Here is a 16,105-nt window from a genome sequence, read left to right on the forward strand (position 1 = left end):
AGCCACAGACCTTAGGGTTTAGAGCCTGAGGAGGTGAGATTTTAACTCCAGAACATCTACTTTGTACCCCTACCCCACCAGCACACACTGGCCAGGGAACACAGCCCCATCCCATAGTGGACATCCAGCCGCACTCCTCAGGCCGTCCCTCCCTTCCCATCCCCCTTTTCCATACTGTCATGATTTTCTACATGGAAACAGTGAGGGGTGCCTCCCAGTCTCTGGCCTATGCACCTGGGACCACCTTGGACCCAGGGGAGTGGGGCCTCTGAGGATCACGGGCCCAAAGGGTGGGGGTTCTGGGAGCCGAGGGAAGTCCTAGGACCAACTGGGAGGGGTGGATGTACCTGGCAGGTGGTGTGGGCATCCCAGTCCCTGGACACCAGGGTCAGCAGCTGGGGCGTGTGCTGAGCCACAAATTGCTTGCACTGAGGAAGGAGACACATAGCTGTGGAGGGGACCCGGGCCCTTTGCAGGACTCTCCTGTCGTGTGGTCCTGGCCTCTCCACTTCTCTGGATCACTTTAGGGCTCCCTTCTGACTCCTCCATCAGCCCTCACTGAACAGCTCTGGCTGCAGTTAAAACCCTTAACAAACTGGAGCTGGCTGAAATGGAGGACTTCCATCAGAAAAGCAGGCGATGCTGGAGACGGAGGACTGAGGCAGAGGGGTGGAATCTCAGCCACCACCCTCCCCTCCCTCCACCTCCATTTCAGTTCTAGAAGGAACCTTAATTTTCATCTGGTCCTTGATACCAGACGTGATGGGCAGCGGGGAGGCTTGGGAGTTGCTGAGCAGGGAGCACAGTGTGGACAGCTGTCTCCTAGGAAGAGCATCAACTGGCTTGCCTGAGGACAGGATCTTGCTTTAAGAAGGGAATTTCCTGTCTGGGTGCAGTGGCTCACGCCTGTAAACCCAGCACTTTGGGAGGCCAAGGCGGGCAGATCACTTGAGGTCAAGAGTTTGAGAGCAGCCTGACCAATAAGGTGAAACCTTGTCTCTACCAAAAATACAAAAATTAGCCGAGCATGATAGCACGTGCCTGTGATCCCAGCTACTTGAGAGGCTGAGGCAAGAGAATCTCTTGAACTCAGAGGCAGAGGTTGCAGTGAGCCAAGATTGCGCCACTGCACTCCAGCCTGGGCAACAAGAACAAAACTCCGTCTCAAAAAAAAAAAAAAGCAGGGGATTTCCTGTCATTGACTGAGTATTGGCAGGGGCCCTAGGACCTTCAAGCCCAACCCTCTCCTTTTGCAGATGGGTTTGTCCTGAGTGAGTTAAACCTTGAGGAGTGTGGGAGCAGTAATGGGATCAGGACCCTGGAGAGAAGGCCAGTCCCTTTCCTGGCTCGAGCTGGCCCTGGCATTACTCATTTCCTAGTAGATAACCAGGCCTCTGAAGGCTTGCCTGGTGCTCACTCAGCCCCTGAAGGGGGCCTGCTGGTCTCTGGAGCCCACAGCCCTTTGTCCAGAGGCGACTCCTAACCCTTAACAGGCTCTGCCCTAACTTACAGTCCCACCATTGTCTGCCCTACATCCTGCCTGCCTGTCTGCACTCCATTCTCGCCCATCCTATGTGTCTCTGGCTGCAAAGCCTTTCCTGGGCTCAGGCTTCCACCTTGAACAGGCGCTGACCACAAGTCCCCATGTGCCTGCCCTGTACCTTTTCCCTGTCCAGCCAAGAGCTGACACAGGCCTGGAGCAGTGCCTGTGGTATGGCCTGCTCGCTGCTGTTCCTGGCCTGGGTGGTCACAGACATGCAGAGGCGGCACTCAGAGTCTTGCGGCAGCCATTCTCCTGTGGGCGACCCCAGAGACGTGAGCGTTAGGGGGAAAGCAGGCAAGGCCACCCTGAAGAGGCATTCGGTTTCTGTCCTTGGTGCATTGCAGCGGGACCAGAGAGGGAGAGCATCATGCAGGGGCAGAGTAGGGGGAGGAGGAGAGCAGGCTTTGGGCTAAGGAGGGGGCAGTGGGTTCACCTGGACCAGCGCTGTCATCCATGGAGCACCGGAGGACGAGGCCGCAGACCAGCTGGGGCAGCATGCGGCCCAGCAGCATGTCGAGCAGGATGACAGAGTAGCGTTCAGCCAGGCACTGGCAGATGCCACCCGCCACCAGGGGTACCACACGGCACACCTGGGCCACTGCCACAGCTAGCACACCCTGGGGTGGGGGCGGAGAGAAGCCAGCATGGGGTCTTCACTTGGCAAGCCTCCACTGTCTGCCCAGCACCCAGCTAGGCACTTCCTACACATTCCCTCATTCTCTTCTAGAAGGGAGGGCAAGGCTATTCACAAATAAGGACACTGGGGATCAGAGAGTCCAAGGGATGCAGGGGACTCACACAGGGTTGCTGAGTGTAGGAGCCAGCTTCAGACCTATGTCTGGTCCCAAAGGCTGTGGCCCACAGCTAGTGACTCTCAGACTGATATGCTGGACCTGACTTTCCCCCAGGCTTGAGATTCAGCTGCTTGCCTGACTCTCCTCTCCTGCACTTTACACAGGCATCTTGAACTCAACATGGCCAGGAGGGAGCTCTTTTTTCCTACTCAAACCCGTTTCTTGTTGAGTCTCCCCATCTCAGCTGCTGGTATTACAGAGGGTTGGTTGCTCTGGCCAGTCTGTAAAAGTCACTGTGGAGTCCTCCCTGGTCCTCACACTCCAGCATCCATGCCCAAGTGCAGCGGGCCCGCCTCCCAAATGCGTCCCCAGACCAGCCCTCAGCTCCGTCCCTGTCCCGTCACCTCTCACTGTGATCTCTGCAGTGATCTTTCTTTTTTCCTTTTTTCTTTTTTCTTTTTTTTTGAGACAGAGTCTTGCTCTGTCACCCAGGCTGGAGTGCAGTGGTGCAATCTTGGCTCACTGCAACTTCTGCCCCCTGGGTTCAAGTGATTCTCCTGCCTCAGCCTCCCGAGTAGCTGGAACTACAGGCACCTGCCACCACATCTGGCTAATTTTTGTATTTTTAGTAGAGATGGGGTTTTGCCATGTTGCTCGAGCTGGTCTCCTGGGCTCACATGAACCACTTGCCTCAGCAGGAACCTCACCTGCTGCCTTGAGTCCGCAGTGGCCCATGCGACCCCATCTGGGAAAGGCTGAGAGGGGAGGGCCTTTCCTCATTTGGGCCCCATTTTGGGGCAAGGTAGCCCTGGGCTGGTGGGGCCATTGGACAACAGCTACTGCGGGTCTGGAAGACTCCAAAGTGGACTCAGGCAGGGATGGGGAATCTATCTGTGGAAATTTCCCTCTTGAAAGATCAAAGCAACTTTTCTACAGGGACCTCTGGGGATCCTTCTCCATTAGTTGGTGAGCTGCTGGAGGACAAAGCTGCATCTTGTCCATTTTTGTACTTTGGCACCTGGTGTGGCACCTCCATACAGGGGGGGCTTAATGTTTGTTGCATGAACTGTAGGCCTGGTACCTACCAGGCCTGAGCCTGAGCCCCAGGGTCCCTGGGTGGGGGCAATGCACAAACGGTTCTCTCCCCTCCTAACTTCTGGCAGCCAGCTGGGCCCTGATGGGGGTGTGAGTTGGGAGGGAGGTGGGAGCTGTAGGGGACCCTCCTGGGCTCTGTGTGGCCTTGGATGCCTCACCTTGGGAATCATGGCTTGGATCCGCTTGATCAGAGCCTTGCAGAGCCAGCAGTAGGGGAGAGGAATGGGGAATTGCTGCTCAGAGAGATCCTGGGGAGAGAATCCGGTGGAGGCCAGGCTGGGTGCTGGGAGAAGAGTCCTCCTGGCTCTCCTCCCCTCCCTTTCTCTCCCTCCTCCCTTAGGCCCTGCCTGGAGCTTCCCGTCACCTTCCCGGCTCTGCCTCTTCCAGGGCCCAGTGCTCATGGGCTTCAGAGGTGGCTCTAGCCCTCCGGATCCCCACTTAACTGGCTGTGGGGGCCTCCCTCACCTGTGTGTGAGGCCCAGGCCTCACCTGGAGGGCCCCGGGCAGCACGGGGAGGACCAGCTTGTCCGGCAGAGGGTCCCACAGAGGTTCGGGCAGCGGGTCTGACATCCCTGACTCCTGCTCTGGCTCTGGCTGCCGGGATTTGCACAGGCCCAGGTGCATACAGATGCCCTTTGAGCCCTGGGGCACAGCACAGGGTGGGAGTGTTAGGCTATGGGAGGGAAGCCCACCCCTGTTCATGCTGGCCCAAGGGCTCAGGGACCAGGACCACTGGAATGGGAGGAAACAGGCCTAGTGGGGGTGCTGTGCTTTAGAACTCTATGTGGGGGGACAAAAGGCAAAGATGGGGCTGTGTGGGGACTTTAAGGGAGGTGGCCGGGATTGCATGTGAATGAGCATGAGCATATATGTGAGCATGAGTAAGTGTGTAAGCATGTGTGTGAGAGTGAGAGTGTAAGGGTGTGTGAGCGTGCAAGCCCACCTATGAACCTGAACCTGGGAGGCTGTGGTCGGGTGCATGGCTGAAGGGCACTTAGTTTCCTGGGCCCTTTGTGGGCAGAGTGTGTGTGTGGTGTGTGTGTGTGTGACCAGCTGGGGTGCTGTGTGTGTGCTGTGTGTGTGTATGTGTCTGGCTGGCTGGGGTGCTGTGTGTGTGTATGTGTCTGGATGGGGTGCTGTGTGTGTGTGTCCACCCGGCTGGGGTGCTATGTGTATAACTCCCCATGGGTGGGCACAGGGGCCTGTGTGGGGAGGCAGGCAGGAGGTGAGCTTGCAGCCCTCACAATCTGGTTCTGGAAGTAGTCGATGACCAGGGGGAAGTAGTCGTCGAGCACTTGGTTGCACTGGGGCATGAACAGCTTCAAGGGGAGGACGTTGCACTCCTGCTCCAGAAACTTCCGCATCGTGTCCTGGGAGGCCAGAGCGGGCTGTCAGCTGGGCCTCTCTGAGGTCTATGGCACCCAAGTCCCTGGACACAAGGCCCCACCAGGGCAGACCTACCCCTATTCCCCCAGGGCACTGGAGTTCAAGAGTTTCATGGAGTTAAGTAGTTGGGCACATGTAGGGGCCCTTCCCCTCAGGAAGGACCATCTCTGGCTGTGCTGTTGAGCTGAGGGCCAGGACCTACTCCCAGCCAGGAGGAGCTGGGAGTTCTCAGGCACCCAGGCCTCCTCCTCAGCCTGGAAATGGCCCCTTTAGGGGGCTCACCTCTTCCCTGCTCTGTCCCTCATCTCTTGGGCCCCAACCTTCATCCAGGATCTGGGCCACATTACCTGGAAAATGGCCTCCTTGGCCATCTTGTTAAGGATGTGGACGATGTCCTCACACTCTTGGCATAGGTCATCCTGGGGAGGGAGGGGGCCCCCAGGTGGAGGACACATGAGTGGGGGGTAGGCTCCCAGCTCCAATGGGGAGGCTCTCTCAGGCAGAGGCCAACAGAGCACTCCAAGGCACCAGCGGCTGCCCACCAGTCCATCTTGTCCCAACTCATCCATTCCATTTTATTCATCCCATCCCATCCATCTCTTCTATTCATCCATCCCAATCCATCCATTGTTATTCTGTCATCCCATCCCATCCCATCCCATCCCATTCATCCGACTCCATCTATTCTATGTCATCGTATCCCATCACATCCATCCCATTCCATTTCATCCTATCTCATTTCATCTCATCCCATTCCATCTCAACCATCCCTTATGGGGGCTCCACTCCCCTCCTGCCCATTCAGAGCCCACCCAGCACCCTTCATCTCAGATCCCCAGTTGTTGTGCATCCTTGGTGGTACTCACAGCTCCCACATGTCCCCAGACTTCTTGTAAGCAGTGCCCTAGGGCTCTGCACTGCAATGCTTGCTCCAGGCTTTGGCACCAGAACTCAGGGCCCTGGGCACAGGCCAAGGATGAGGTGGTCCAGGCAGCTGCGGTTCGGGGCCAGACCTTAGTCAGGATCCAGGCTACATACCTGGCATCCTGATTTCACCCAATCTCTAGACCCAATTTTGCTGGGAGTGCGAGGCCATTAAACATGTGGGTGTCAGACAGCTCTGGGTTCCACCTGCTCCCGGACCCACCAGCTGTGTGACCTTGGATAAGCTCTGAACCCTCTCTGAGCCCCAGCTGCCTTGTCTTTAAAATGAGGACAGACTTGGGATAATGCCTAGCACAGAGCAGTGCTCAGTGAGTGGTGGAGCTGCCTAGGACAGGGGAGGCTGGGGCAGACTCACCAGTGCCTGGGCCACAGAGCGTGGGCAGCAGCAGCAGCAGCCACTGCAGCAGGTGTGACTTGGCCATGGTACCTCTGCAGCCTGGATACCCTGCTTGGGGCATGGCCCCTTATAGCTGGGCGGGGCATAGGGGCTCTGTGGGAGTGGCAGCGACCTCAGTGTTTGTCTTTGCTCTGGAGAGCCCTTCAGGTGCTTGATCCCACCTTTTCCCAGCAGGGACGCTCCTGCCTGCCTTACCACCTGTCCTGGCTGATGGCCTGTTCCTGCTTCCTTTGCTCCCTGCCCGGACTCCCATGTTGCTGGACTTGTGGCTTCCTCCAACCAGGGGCTTTCAAGCCTCCATACCTGGTCTCACCTCTCCAGGCCGTGGGAGGGAAGCTGAGGAGGGTGGGGGGCATCTGGTTGGGGGCAGCCTTGGTGTTCCCCTCCCATCCCCTCCCGGGGCCTCTGGGGCCCCCTCTACTCTTGAGCAATGCTCTTGAGAGCTTCCTGCCTGGCTCTTAACCCAGGCTCTTAACCCCTGGAAGGGCAGACCTAGGACACTCTCACCTCCTCCTTACCTTTGCCTCTGGAAAAATCTTCTGGTTCTATGGACATAAGATTTGCGTTAGTCAGAAGAACATTTACATAAAACAGAAAACAAAATACCCTGAGTCAGAGACAAGATTTCTGTGCCCCTGGAGTGGCTCCCAGACAGCCCTATACAGGAAGTACTGCCCATGGACCCTGAGGACTCCTTCAGGGTAGGGGCTGGGGCATAGCTGCGATGGTTCAGCAGAAAGAAACTGTCCTCTGCAGCTGCAGGGGCTCTCAGGCAGGGCCCCCACTGGCAGAGCATACTGGAGAAAAAGCTCACAGGCTGAGGGAGACAGAGGATATCTTCAGTGGAAGAAAGAGAAAGTTAGCACATTGCTATCACCCCAGCTGTTGTGATCAGTTTATCTGATCTCTGCAGGAACCCTCTCCCCAGTGGAGGCTCACAGGCCCCTATACTCAGAAGCACTACAGTGCTCTTGGGGGTGGACAGGGCAGGAATTCGTACCATGATGAAAAGAGTTGGGGCTGGACATGGTGGCTCACTTCTGTAATCCTGGCACTTTGGGAGGCTGAGGAGGGAGGATCCTTTGAGCCCAGGAATTTGAGACCAGCCTGGCCAATATAGTGAGACTCCATCATTACAAAAAAAATTTAAAAATTAGCCAGGTGTGGTGATGCATGTCTCTGGTCCCAGCTACTCAGAAAGCTGAGGGAGGAGGATCGCTTGAGCCCACTAGGTCATGGCTGCAGTGAGCCATGATTACACCACTGCACTCCAGTCTGGGAGTGCGAGGCCATTAAACATGTGACTGAGCTGAGGGTGTCCTGGCTCCTGGTCCCTGGGATGCGCGGTCCCCCGGCACAATGTTGGCCAAGTAACACAGACTCTGTCTCAAAAAAAAAAAACAAACAAAAAAAGGAATTGGATACAAGGTGGCTATTGACACACTCAAGGTTACCCAAGGATTATGTAGTTTCTGTTGGCCTCAAGCGCTTGTCAGTACAACAAACACAGCTGCCATCATGGGAGTCCACCAAGACTGTGTAAAAATGTGTAACCAAAGATTGGGAACTGAGTGACCTTGGTAGAACCTCAGGAAGGTGGAACTGAAACATGTGTGTTATTCAGTGTGTGTTAAAAAAATGAGTGAGTGGTATCTGGTTTGGATACAATCAGGACAGGCTGCGCAAGAGAGTGGGGATTTGTGGCTGGCTGCCTCCAGGGGTGTATTCGTCAGGGTGGTCCCACTACCATAACAGAGAGCCCTCCAGTCTATTGGCTCCTGCATGTTTCTTTTTCTTTTTTTCTTTTTTTTTTTGACACGGGGTCTCAGTCTGGCACCCAGGCTGGAGTGCAGTGGCGCGATCTTGGCTCACTGCAACCTCCGCCTCCCAGGCTCAGGTGATCCTCCCACCTCAGTCTCCAGAGTAGCTAGGACCACAGGCGTGTGCCACCACGTCCGGCTAATTTTTTCTCTGATATTTTTGGTAGAGACAGGGTTTTGCCATATTGTCCAGGCTCGTCTTGAACTCCTGAGCTCAGGCGATCCACCTGCCTCAGCCTCCCAAAGTGCTAGGATTACAGGCATAAGCCACTGTGCCCGGCCACATGTTTCCTTCTTTTTGTTTTTGTTTCTTTTGTTTTTTTTTTGAGATAGAGTCTCACTCTGTCGCCCAGGCTGGAGTGCAGTGGTACGATCTTGGCTTCCTGCAACCTCCGCCTCCCGGGTTCAAGCGATTCTCCTGCCTCAGCCTCCCGAGTAGCTGAGGAGTACAGACACCCATGATGACGCCCAGCGAATTTTTGTATTTTTTTAGTAGAGATGAGGTTTCACCATGTTGACCAGGTCGGTCAAAACCATACCTCACACCCTTTAGGACGGCTATTATGAAAAAACAGAAAATAATATGTGTTGAGAGGATGCGGAGAAACTGGAACCCTAGGTGCTTTGCTGCTGAGAATGTGAAATGGTGCAGTCACCGTGGAAACCCATGTGGAAACCCATGTGGAAAAGACTTTCTACAAAACAGTTTCTGAAAAGTTTGAATATTGAATTACCTTCAGACCCAGCAATTCCATTCCTACATATGTATTTTGAAGAGAATGGAAAACAGGTACTGGAACAGATATTTGTATGTCAATTTTCATTGCAGCATTATTCATAATAGCCAAAAGGTAGAAGCAACTCAAGTGTTCATCCACGGACGAATGGGTAAACACACTCAAAGGAATATTATTGAGCCTTTTTAGGAAGGAAATTCATCTGGGCGCAGTGACTCACACCTGTAATCCCAGGACTTTGGGAGGCCAAGGTGGGCAGATCACGAGGTCAGGAGTTCGAGACCAGCCTTACCAACATGATGAAATCCCATCCCTACTAAAAATACAAAAATTAGCCAGGTGTGGTGGTGCATGCCTGTAATCCCAGCTACTCGGGAGGCTGAGGCTGGAGAATCACTTGAACCTGGGAGGCGGAGGTTGCAGGGAACTGAGATTGCGCCACTGCACTCCAGCCTGGGCAAGAGAGCAATACTCTCTCTGGGGGGGTGGGGAGAGGAAAAAAAAGGAAAGAAATTTGGACACATGCTACAACATGGATGAATCTTGAAAACATGATGCTCAGTGAAATAATCCAGTTACAAAAGGACAAATATTGTGTGATTCCCTTTATAGGAAGTATGCAGAGTAGTCAAACTCATAGGGACAGAAAGTAGGTCAGAGGTTACCAGGGGCTGGGGAAGAGGGAACAGGGAGGTACTGGCTAATGGAAACAGGGTTTCTACTTGGGATGATGAAAAGTTCTGGAGATGAACGGTGGTTTTGGTTGCATAATGTGGGGGTGTGCTTGATGTTCCTGAGCTGTACACTTAAAAATGGTTAAGACAGTATTATGTTATCTATAGTTGTATATTTCATCATAATTGAAAAGAAAGGTGAGGAGAGAGAAATAAGCCAGGCTGTGGATGGAGAAGAGTCTTGTTTTTCTTCTTGACTGTGGAAAATGTGAGGCTGTCAAGTGTGGGACTTGAGACACCTGGGGCCGGGACAAAAGAGATCAGCCAAATGGGACAGCTGGTATTAAAATCTCTGTCATGTCCTTGCAGAGATGCACGGAAGAGCAGATTCATTTTAGTTCCTTTTGTTGTATTTTGGGCTGCATTCTTCTGACACTACTCGGGGCCTGAGCCTAAGGGCCCATGACTTTCCTCCCCTCTCCTATCCCCACTCTTCACAGTTGAATTTATTTGAGTGTAATTTCTATTTCTGGGGTAGAACCAACCCATGAGAAATACAAGGCCAGTGCCCTCGGGAGGCCTCATGGTAGCAGCCTTTCCTAGCATAGCCCTATCTTATGTCTTACTTTCTTTCAAAAGAAGGAATTTCTCCATGGGAAGGGGTAGGGAGGTAGGGCCCTTGGCAATGAAACTTACAGTTTCACAATTCATTCGTTTGACCAAAAAATGGTTAATGAGCTAAGAGTTGGGATGACAACGGTCACTGCCCTGGTGGACTTAATATCTATGGGGTGGGGGCACAGACCAGTAATCAGAGTGGAATACTACCCAGGCCTGGAGAAGGAGGGGAGACTCTGGGGGAGATGGGGCAGCTAAGGGGAGACTTGGGGAGACGTAGAAATTGGTGTGGTCAAATGGTGGGGTGGGATTGATGGAGGAGGAATTCCAGGCAGATAAATAGTTCATGCAAAGGCCTAGGAAAAGAGAGAGCATGGGGCTGATGCAGGGAGCGTTCACCACTCTGCACCACAAATAGAGGTTCAGAGTGTTGGGGAGCTTGGTAGAGAGTGACAGCCAAACCCACACCTCCTGCTCCCTGGTCTGTATCTGAGCAGCCCGAATAGCTTTGGCCCTGAACATCTCTGGGGACTGGGATCATCTCTTTTCCTCCCTCTGTCTCCCCAAGCTCAGCTGGATTCTATTAAGAACAGCTGGTGGGAGGAACTGGCAATGTTGACATTGACCTTCCTTGAATTCCCTTTTCTTTATGCTGCTGTTGTGGGCTGAATTGTGTCCTCTAAAAGATATGTTGATGTCCTAACCCCTGGCGTCTGTGACTGTGACCTTATTTGAAATAGAGCCTTTGCAGGTGTAATCTATTTAAGATGCGGTCATTAGGGTGGGCCCTAATCCAATGACTGGTGTCCTTAAAAGAAACGGAGATTGGGGCACAGAGGGAGTGCCATGTGACTATGGAGGCAGAGATTGGAGTGATGCAGCTGCAAGTCCAGGAACACTAGGGATTGCAGCAACCGCCAGAAGCCGAGGAGAGGCAGGAAAAGGTTCTTCCCTACAGCCTTCGGAGCGTGCATGGCCTGGATTTCAGACTTTTGGCCTCCAAAGTCATTAGAGAACACGTTTCTGTTGCTTGAAGCCATCCAGCTTGTGGAGCTTTGTTCCAGCAGCCCTAAGAAATGCATGCAGCTGCCCACCATATTTGCAGCCCATCCGTGTTGCCCCTTCCCTACACCAAGATGTGAGGCTCTGTTTTCCAAATACAAATTGAACACTGGACATATTGGATTTGGGGCAGGCACAGTTCGAGTCACTCTTGCTGTGCATGAGTTCTATGACCAAAAAGTGTGATTGCAGTAGAGGCCTTGGGGAAGATCTGAGTGTTGAATCTCAGTGCAGAATATTCCCTGAGTAAGTGTCCCAGATGGGTGACATTTGGCTCCTGCATCAGGGCTGTCCTTTTTCACCATCTGTCAGATGTCCGTTCCCCCAGGGCCCTGATGAAAGCTCACTGTTCATCTTCCCTGCCAGGAATGTCCTTTCCCTCTGTCCCTAACTGGACACTCCCTGCAGGAAGGAAATGTGCTTGTCTGCTCATGGCTGATTCAGGCCCCAGCATGGTGCTGGGAACATAGTGGCTGCCTAATCAACCAACTGCCATTCCTTCTTTCTTCGTCGTTAATGGAACCCAAGTTTTGTTCTGGTTCAGAGAGCTGATTCTGTGGCCTCACTCTGTGGACGCATCGTGATCTGGCCACGCCATCTCCGTTTGCCGGTAATTACTTAGGGTAAGCGTGTGTTTGGGTTCTGGTCAACCAGACTGACACAAGTTGTCTGGGGGCAGCATGGTGGGGGATCCTTCCGGGGAATGTTTTCATCTCGGTTAAAGCAGACAGATGAGGAGAAGTGCCTGTTTTTTCTTTTGGACATTCCCGTGCAAGGCTGGGATGTTGAAACCATGGCAGCCATCTTGCCCCAAGAAGGGGGAGACAGAAGAAGTACTGAGAAGGAGCTCAGAGCCCTGACATGGCCAAGATGCTGATATAACCAATCCCGAGCCCTTATTGTTCTGTTTATATCATTTCTACTTGGATATTCTGTTATGTGCAGCCCAAATAATCTCAATCAAAGGCAGAAGGAAGGAAAGACAGAAAGAAAGAAGGAAAAAGAAAAGAGGGAGGGAAGGAAGAAAGGAAGTTAATTTGTACTTTGCATCCTTTTTGTGCAGGTTAAATTTCACATCCTCCAAGGAGGTCTCCCGGTTTCCCCTGACCTGGAACCCTATCTCTTCCCTCTTGCCATTGTACTATCTGTCCTTTGGGAGAGCTCTTAGCACTGCCAGACTTTGACTTGGGTGTCCATTTGGCCTGGAGGCTACAACTTGAGCCTCTCCCATGCCCCCTCCTGGATGCACACACATTTGGTTCTGGCCGGTGTCCTCCTGCTGTAGTAGCCTGCTGGGTAGGAGCATGGGAGCCTGGAAGCCTCTTGGGAGAACCTGCTCTCGGAGTGCAATGGCGTGATCTCAGCTCACTGCAACCTCCAACTCCTGGGTTCAAGCAACTCTCCTGCTTCAGCCTCCTGAGTAGCTGGGATTACAGGCGTGCACCACCACACCCGGCTAATTTTTATTTTTATTTTTATTTTTTTTTGAGACGGAGTCTCACCCTGTTGCCCAGGCAGGAGTGCAGTGGTGTGATCTGGGCTCACTGCAAGCTCCGCCTCCTGGGTTCATGCCATTCTCCTGCCTCAGCCTCCCAGTGGCTGGGATTACAGGTGCTCACCACCACGCCCGGCTAATTTTTTGTATTTTTAGTAGAGACGGGGTTTCACCGTGTTAGCCAGGATGGTCTCGATCTCCTGACCTCATGATCCACCCACCTCGGCCTCCCAAAGTGCTGGAATTACAGGCGTGAGCCACCGCGCCCAGCCTAATTTTTATATTTTTTAGTAGAGACGGGGTTTCACCATGTTGGCCAGGCTGGTCTCAGACTCCTGACCTCAGGTGATCCGCCCACCTCGGCCTCCCAAAGTGCTGGGATTACAGGGCTGAGCCACTGTGCCTGGCCCGGGAGCTGACCTTTTTATGGCATTTGTCATCTACCAGCCCAGCCCTGCCCCTTCAAGTAGAGCCTGGGTTCCAAGAAAGGAGAGAGCAAACAAATCTGTTCCACTAACAACTTCAAGGGACCCTTCTGAAGTTCAAGTTGTTTGACTCTGGCATTGACTCCATTTTTAAATCCACATTGGTATAACCTGAAGAAGTAATGGTTCCATTCATTTATTTATTTCTATTGTTTTTATTCAATTATAAAAATATATACTTGGCAGTGTGCCAGGCACTAATCCAGGCACCGGAGAAACGGCAGTAAACCAACCAGATAATGTGCTTCATTTCAAGGAGCTTCCCTCCTAAGTGGGTGCTGTTCATGAAGACAGGTTTGTTCCTCATTGACCCCTGCAGCAGAAATTGCATCTAATGATATCTTCAGCTCTTATCACACCCTTGATGGGACTTTGTCCATAGTTGGGGCTCAGAAATATTTTCTGAATTCAAGTAGTCCTGATATATTAACCCCATTCAGGACAAGCTTAATGTAAGAATTTGCTCAACATGGCACTTTCATATTTTATTCAAAAGCCAGAAATATCTGAGGGCAAAGGGAGAACTAAAAATAACTTTCAGGCTTTCTTAAAGCTGGTAAGAGAAGATTTGACCTTGGGGAATGTATTTATTGTTTTTGTGTTAATTAGTTAAATTGTGATTGCAAAAGTAAGTGTATCTGGCATTTTTATGTTACAAAGCAGAGATAACTTGAGGCAAACTGACCTATAGGAAAGAGAATTTTCACTTGAACCCAAGAGTTCGAGGTCAACATAGTGAGATTCTGTCTCAAAGAGAAAATCAGGAGCAGGATTTTTGGTTCATGTAATTGAAAAATCTGGAAGTTGATCAAGTAGTTGCTGGCAAAGTTTATCCATGGGTGCAAATCATGTCACCAAGATCTGGCTTCTCCCTGTGCTCAGCCTCTGCTGTCTGGACCCTCCAAGTCTTCCTCCATAGCAGTGAAAAGGCTACAGCTCTTCCAGATGTCACAGCTTCATCTACATTGTCCAAGCAGACAGTGGGACTTGTCTGGTAGCTCTAGTGCTAGTCTCGCTGTGTTGCCCAGGCTGGAGTGCAGTGGCACAATCTCTGCTCACTGCAGCCTCAACCTCCTGGGTTCAAGCGATCCTCCCACCTCAGCCTCCCAAGGAGCTGGGAGTACAGGCACCTGCCAGCATTCCCAGCTAATTTTTGTATTTTTAGTGGAGACGGGGTTTCACCATGTTGGCCAGGCTGGTCTCAAACTCCTGACCTCAGGTGATCCTCCCACCTTGGCCTCCCAAAGTGCTGAGATTACAGGCGTGAGCCACCATGCCTGGCCTAGCATATTTAAATTTTAATGCACACTGCCAATAGGTATCCCAAGATGTCATGTTGACTTCATCTCCTCTGAGCAGTGTAGAAGAGAGTGCCTTTCTCCTGGCTGGAATTGTGAATCTTTTTCTTTTTTCATTTGTGGTAAAATACACATAACCTAAACTTTGCATCCTAGGCCAGGAGCGGTGGCTTGCGCCTGTAATCCCAGCACTTTGGGAGGCCGAGGTGGGTGGATCACCTGAGGTCAGGAGTTCAAGACCAGCGTGACCAACATGGTGAAACCCCGTCTTTACTAAAAATACCCAAATTAGCTGGGCATGCTAGCTGGCGCCTGTAATCCCAGCTACTCTGGAGGCGGAGGCATGAGAATTGCTTGAACTTAGGAGGCAGAGGTTGTGGTAAGCTGAGATCGCGCCACTACACTCCAGCCTGGCCGACAGACAGTGAGACTCCTAACCATTTCCAAGTGTACATTCAGTGGCTTTAGGTACATTCACATTGATGCACAACCATCACCACCATCCATCTCCAGAATGCTTTTTACCTTCCCAAGCAGAAACTCTGTGCCCATGAAATACTAACTCTCCTTTCCTCCCATCCCCTGACAATCATTCTACTTCGCATCTCTAACTCTCCTTTCCCCCACCCCCTGACAATCATTCGACTTCCTGTCTCTATGATTTTCACTGTTCTATGTCCCTCCTGGAAGTGGACTCATATAGTATTTGTCTTTTTGTGACTGGTTTATTTCACTTAGCAGAGTGTCTTTTGGGTTCATCCATGGTATCATGCATCTCATATAATTTCCTTCCTTTTAAAGGCTGTGTGCATATACCACATTTTGTTTGTGGAATTGTGACCCTTTTAAATGTCCCTAAAATTGCACCTGTTGGCTGTAGCTGTGCCTATAGTTTGTAGCTGGAGGACATTCCTGCCCATTGTTGGTTTCTGTTCCTTTCTGCCTTTCTGGCCCAGCCTCCAACTGCTCGGGTCTAAGGAGATAAGAGACCCACACAGGCCTCTGGCAGGGGCTGGGTCTCCTTTCTGCAGGAAATGCTTCAGGCCCCTCTTCTTGGTCTCTCCCTGAAGTAAGAGGCTTCAAGTGGAGTCCTGAGGGGCATGATGAGGGCTTGCCTGGAACAGGTGCCAAGTGTGGAGGGAAAATGTGGATCCTGAGGAAGGCATCTTGAGGCAGGAGCAGAGAAGGCCCAGTGGGCACCTCCTTAGTTGAGCTGCCTTAGGACAAGGGAGCAGTGATGGTGGCTTCAACAGGAGAAGAGAAGCTGATTCTGACTGGAAGGCTTCCAGCTGCCATTCCTGCAGGAACAAGTGTTTTCCCAGGAAGATGGGGTCAGGTCGCTGAATCTGATGGGCCCTGGCTCTGTGCTCAAGCACTGTTCCAGGCACAGGGTGGGTGACAGAAGGGGCAGCAGCCCTGCTCTCACCAAGCCACCTGTCTGAGAAAACACAACAAAGGCATTCCTTCAGCCACCAGGAGCCTCTGTCTCCAGGAGATTACCACGAAACCCCTAAGTGTAGTGGCTCAGGGCCACAAAGCTTCGTCCCATGCCCAGGCTCAGGCCTATCACGTATGGCCAGGGACTCTGTTCATCACAGTCACCCTGGGGCGCAGGCTGACTTGCGGTAGTCATCTTGAACACTGCCCATCATCATGCCAGGAGAAAAGAGAATTCTGGGGTCTCTCCCTGGCTGTTAAATGTTCCAGTTGGGAAGGAACAGGCTTAACTTTTGCTCAGGAAGTATCCTGGCAGGGC

General features: G+C 52.3%; 1 protein-coding gene across 1 annotated transcript in view; it reads right to left on the reverse strand.

Moving 5' to 3' along the window:
• Positions 1 to 6,221, reverse strand: part of SFTPB (surfactant protein B) — a 12,715-nt gene extending 6,494 nt beyond the window's left edge. Inside the window, exons 1-9 of the mRNA XM_011965814.1 lie at positions 6,119 to 6,221; positions 5,685 to 5,812; positions 5,166 to 5,237; positions 4,677 to 4,802; positions 3,898 to 4,074; positions 3,591 to 3,680; positions 1,979 to 2,160; positions 1,662 to 1,809; positions 348 to 428 (exon numbers count right to left, since the gene is read on the reverse strand). Of these exons, the coding sequence (XP_011821204.1) occupies positions 348 to 428; positions 1,662 to 1,809; positions 1,979 to 2,160; positions 3,591 to 3,680; positions 3,898 to 4,074; positions 4,677 to 4,802; positions 5,166 to 5,237; positions 5,685 to 5,812; positions 6,119 to 6,221 (1,107 nt within the window). The remainder of the gene's footprint in view (positions 1 to 347; positions 429 to 1,661; positions 1,810 to 1,978; positions 2,161 to 3,590; positions 3,681 to 3,897; positions 4,075 to 4,676; positions 4,803 to 5,165; positions 5,238 to 5,684; positions 5,813 to 6,118) is intronic.
• Positions 6,222 to 16,105: the final 9,884 nt, after the last annotated feature.

Source organism: Mandrillus leucophaeus, unplaced genomic scaffold, assembly GCF_000951045.1.
Source record: "Mandrillus leucophaeus isolate KB7577 unplaced genomic scaffold, Mleu.le_1.0 Scaffold737, whole genome shotgun sequence".
NCBI lineage: Eukaryota > Metazoa > Chordata > Mammalia > Primates > Cercopithecidae > Mandrillus > Mandrillus leucophaeus.